At 53.3% G+C, this 5,094-nt stretch overlaps 1 protein-coding gene across 1 annotated transcript; it reads right to left on the bottom strand.

The window, feature by feature from the left end:
- Positions 1–681: 681 nt before the first annotated feature.
- Positions 682–2,521, bottom strand: Lcn9 (lipocalin 9). Its single transcript, XM_038338060.2, has 5 exons — positions 2,426–2,521; positions 1,982–2,118; positions 1,589–1,662; positions 1,030–1,140; positions 682–905 (listed from the first exon to the last, which is right to left on the bottom strand). Exons 1-5 carry the CDS (start codon positions 2,519–2,521, stop codon positions 682–684), a joined length of 642 nt encoding a protein of 213 aa, XP_038193988.2.
- Between the last annotated feature and the right edge of the window lie 2,573 nt (positions 2,522–5,094).

Below are 5,094 nucleotides of genomic sequence, written 5' to 3'. Positions count from 1 at the left end.
CTCAAAGTGTCAAATGCGACATCCCCAAACACATGTCTGTCTTCATGTTGAGACCAAAGGAGGGACTTTATTTGCCAAGAGTCTTCAGAAATCAGGTGAGATCAGTTGGGATGCCTGGGTGTCTTACATCTAGCTGTGGAGGAGAAGATGCAGAACAGGCTACGTGAAGACAGAGGCAGAGAGCAGGGAGATGTGACCACAGGCGAGCATCAGGAAGACGGTGATGCCCAGTGCCAGCTCCGCCATACCTGGACCTCAGGTCTCTGGGCTGTAAAACCGCGAGACAATAGATACCAAGTGCTACACTTTCCTAAACACAGCATCCAGGGTAGTTTCACAGGGCCGGGTTTCCTGCTCTACTCAGACACATCACGTAAGGGCCCCACTATACAACCCTGATTCTGGGAATCCATCACACACAGTCTTCTACAAAGAACTGTGTGCTGCTTGGCTTCTGTAGGACAACCCAGCAGCAGGCAGAGTGTGAGCTCTGAGACGTGCTGCTCAGGGTCATTCTGGGACGAACTTCCCCCAGCCTCTGACAGTGGCTCTGTGCTACCCTGTCCAGCTACCAACACCTTGGGCTGCCATGTCTTACACTCAGATCAAAATTCACATACCAGAAGCTGATTAGCTCCTCTTTGGGACGTCGTAGCAGTTATCTGGGGAGACAAGGGGATGTCAGATGGCTTGCTGAGCCTCCCCTGACTCCCCATCCCAATCCTCAGGTCGTCTGTGCCAGGCACACCACGCTGCAATTCTGCCTTCTCTGGACCCTTTCTGGGCCAAAGCAGGGCGCCTACCTTGGTCTATCAAGTCGATGATATTTTGTGAATCCAGCCCATATTTTTTGCAGATGTTTTCAAATCTTTTCAGGTAAGACTTCTCAAACTTTGGGATGCGTCCTGGGGACAAATTTGGGACTTTGTTGGGGAGGGGTCCCAAGGCACCATTCCATCATGTGTCTAGGGCCCATGGGAGACCCCCTACCAGTGGCTGGGATTCCCGAACAGACGGGGGTTGGGTTACCATAGAGTGCCAGCACGTGGGTCTTGGTCCCATTCTTTATGTTCTCCATGTAGAAGATGACGTACATTCTGTAGTCAGTCTCCGAGAGCCACACCCTGTTTTCCCCCTCGTCTGCACAGAGACAGAGATCATCACACCCTTTTCTCCTGGCACTGGGGCACCCCACCCCCACTTCTGGAATGAGTGTCCTGTGTATGTGGCTTCTGCTAAGCAGGCATTGGAAGGAGCAGGAGTTTGGATGCCCAGTACTGGCTCAGGAGGAGGCTGTGGTATGGGAGTATGGGAGGCTGGGTATCATAGCCCCCATCTGTCTGTCTGAGGATGGGCTTTTGTGTGCTGTCTCCACAGGCCTCAGCATAGTCTCTGCCTTTCTGGGAGTTCCAGGCTGGTGATATCCAGAGAGAGAGAGGGCCAGGCTGGGGGCCCTTCAGTTGCCCCTAGGCTGGAGTGCTCTTGCTTTAGGGTTGGGGTGAGTGTTTAGCAGAGGCGCAGAGTGGGCAAGGTCTCAGCAGAAAAGCTTCCTGGCTGCCAGAGAAGGAGGAGCAGAGATCCCACTCACAAGCAACGGTGAATTCCCCGTTGGTCTCTGTCTTTTCACAGACCATGGTCACAGCTACACATTCTCCTTGTACCCTGGGGGACAGAGAGGGGAGAGGCTCAGAGCAAGCACCCGTCCCTTCCCCTGCCTGCATCACGGCAGGAGGTCATTGAGCCCCCAAGCCTAGTACCTTGGCTTCCATAACCACCACAGCTCAGAAGGGACCTTTCAGACCTTTCAGCACCGGGAGGGGCACAGAACATAGAAATAGGCACCCCGACCCCATCATGATGATCCCCAGGGAAGGGCTGGCGACCGTTCACACACTGGCCCAGGCATGCAGGTGTGTGAGTGTATGAAGTTCCTGTGCGGAACAGTTTCAGCTTGGGGGGAGGGGCGGTGGACAACACGCACATAAAATGGAAGTCAAACTTCAGGCTGCCGTTCTTTAAGATATTGATCTTCCGGATGAAGAGCCTCAGGTCTCCGTTTTCTCTAATCCGCGTCATGTTATCTGAGGCCATGAAAAGAGAGTTCCAGTCCCCGGAAATCTGGAAAAAAAGATTGAGTGACGGGAGTCCTATCACAGCCCTAGGGCTGCTTGACCCCCATGGCCACACTTCTGGGTGAGTCCCTGAACACTAGCTCCAAGATGAGGCCTCTTTTTGCCTTCCCAGCCCCGCCTCTGCCCTCATTCCTTTCAGGGTTCTTTCTGTACCCTCTGGCTGCTGTCATGGCTGGGCTGGGAAGGGCTCCCATGGCACAGACACCCTGTTTTCAGGTTGAGCATCCCACCCAGTCAAGGGAGGGCAGGTACTCTTCATGAAGCCTAACCTAGCCCCATAGGGCTTGACCCACCCTGGCCATGTTGTGGTTCCTCTGCACCGTGAAATCCTGGCCGAACTGCGCATTGGCAAGGCTGAGCACCAGGCCCAGCACCAGCAGTACGACCATGCTCTCCGGTGGATACCTTGGCCTGCACCTCACTCCCTTATGTCCCTTTCTGTTCTGTGGTTGACAGCCTCTGTGGACAGCCTGTCCACACATATCCTGTGTCCTGTTGGAAGGCTGCCAAAGACCCCCGCTCCCCAGTTAGCTGTTCACATCCAAGAGCTGGCAGCAGAACCCACTTGACGTGATGTGCAGTTGGTTCAGAAAGTGACAGGGGAAGTTAGGATGGGCAGGGTTTGGCCATCAGGTCCCTGGACCCAGGCCAGCCTGCTGAGACCACGGGAGACTCTGAGCCCTCGCTCTGTCTCTCTAAGCTGGGGGGAGGAGCTCAGAACCTAGGTGCTTGAGTCCTGTCTCCACACCCTGTCTGACCTCAGTGTTTACGTTTGAGTGAGTCTGGCTCCTCCCAAGCCATCTGCAAGTCCGGAGGATGCCATTGAATGCAGCCTTGGTTCCAAAACTGCAAGAAAGAACCTGAGTGAGGGAGTGCTCGTGAAGTCAGCCCTGGAGTGATTGTGGAGGGGTCGGGAGAGAGGACGATGTCCTGGACTTTGAGGGTACAGTGGTTCGAGCACACAGATCAAAGGGTCGGACGTGTTCCCATCCTGGCTGGGGACTGGCCGTGGGAGGTGGTGGTGAGACGCGTCCTGGAAATGTCTGCACAGCTCCTACAGCTGTGTCGCAGGACTCTGGAGCCCACTGCCTCCGGACACAGGTGCGTTGGTGGCAGTGGAGGGGAGGCTTTATTCCTTTGAAGAAACAAGGCTAAGCTTGGCAGCAGGGGCCGGAAGAGCTCAGCCCCCTCTAGGCCATCCAAAGGGCTGACACCCACCGACTGCCTCTTTCCTACTTATGCGGTTCTGCCATCTATGTGCCCGGGGCTGATGTGGTTCTGAGATAGAGGAAGGGAGCCCACCTTTCCCTGGGTACCTGGCAGGTGTCAAGCATTAGAAAGCATCATTGAAACCACACACAGTTAACGCCAATGCTAAGTTCTTTGACTTCTAATCTCTCTTTCTGTTGATCATTTTCCCGTAAATAGGGATGGGCAACACGACACCAGTGCTGTTGACTTTTCCTTGGTCCCCCAGCTGTTCTGAGCAAAAGAGCTGTCAGTCCAACAGCCTTATATATTTCACACCGTTGAGCCCTTCTTACTCGAGCTCCCGAGCTTCAGCCTGAGCCAGGGCTGTCCCAAACTATTTGTGCTGGGCTTTTTCCTGTCACAAGCCTTGGGGAACTCCAGGTGACTCCATTATCATTTCTACTCAGGTCAGAGATGGCCCACATGCCCTGGTGGCCTTGCAGAGGACTGCTTGTGAGAGGTAGAGAAGAAGCAACACTGTGATTGGTGCAAACATGGACTTTATTTGAATAACAAGTTTGCTTTGATCGGAAGGAAACGCCGGTTTATATCCGGTTTGATGAGCTGTCTGACTGACACACAACCTCCTTTGCTAGCTACCCTGGTATTGCAGCATTGGGCCCAATAAAAACCTTTCCTTGACTGTGATATTTATTGTGGTTTGTAAGCTTGTTTGAGCTAAGGTTTCGTGTAGCCAAAGATGACCACAAATTCTTGATCACCTTGCCTCCATTTCCCAAGTGATGGCATTACAGGCATGTTCGGTTTGACTGGCCTTGCCTATATTTGGTGTGGGCTGAGCTGTACACACACACACACACACACACACACACACACACACAAGAAGTAGGAGAGACAATGGAGCGTCAGTGGCAGCAGAGGCAGCGGAATTGGCATGCCGAGCTACAGAAGTGGCAGAGCCACCAGCTGCTTGACCGCTGACGGTGAGTACAGCTGAGCAGTGGGCAGATCCAGCTGCAGAACATCAGAGCCTCTGGACACCTAGGCACCTGCACAGCCGCCACGGGCATGAGGGAGAGCCAGCAGCCGCTGCTGCTCCCTTACTCAACAATTGTGACAGTGGCCATAGTAACAGGAGGTCCCCAACTATTTGAGGGATCGGGCTAGTCAGAAATAAGAAATGGAGGCAAAAAGAAGCTGGAGAGCAGAAGCTGGAGGACTGAACGCTGTAAAAAGTCGGAGAGGAATTACCACAGGCCATGGGCACTTGAAGTGCTCCCAAGAGCTGTCAAGACTCTAAAGCCAAGGGCCTCAGACAGCCCAGGGCTAGGAGCTATAACACTGCCCATTGCCACAACTGAGGTATCCTTACTTTAAAGGCTGAACAAAGCTGTAATGATGGAAGGATGGGAGGATTTGGCTACTTAAAGCCACCCAAGACTGTGACACTAGGGGGCGCCACCTGCTACTGCTCATATCTGACATTTGCTGTCTCTCACTGTTGTCAAACAAGAAGAGAAACCAAAAGCTGCCACAATTGGTCATTGAAATATACAGGCAGAGTAAAAGGACCCCAGCCAGATGATTAACAAACAGGGCCAGAAGTTCTAGAAAAGGTGCCTCCTATGGCCCATCTTGAGGGAAAGAAGGCGAGTGAGACTGAGCCATGGTTTGTGGGCACCAATCTTCCCCATTTGCTTAGCCATAGATGCTCAATGAGCACACAAAGCCCACATCCCACGCTGCAAGG

Source organism: Arvicola amphibius, chromosome 7, assembly GCF_903992535.2.
Source record: "Arvicola amphibius chromosome 7, mArvAmp1.2, whole genome shotgun sequence".
Classification (NCBI taxonomy): Eukaryota; Metazoa; Chordata; class Mammalia; order Rodentia; family Cricetidae; genus Arvicola; species Arvicola amphibius.
The sequence above is the reverse complement of the archived record's forward strand: the minus strand, read 5'-3'. Positions and strand labels throughout refer to the sequence as shown.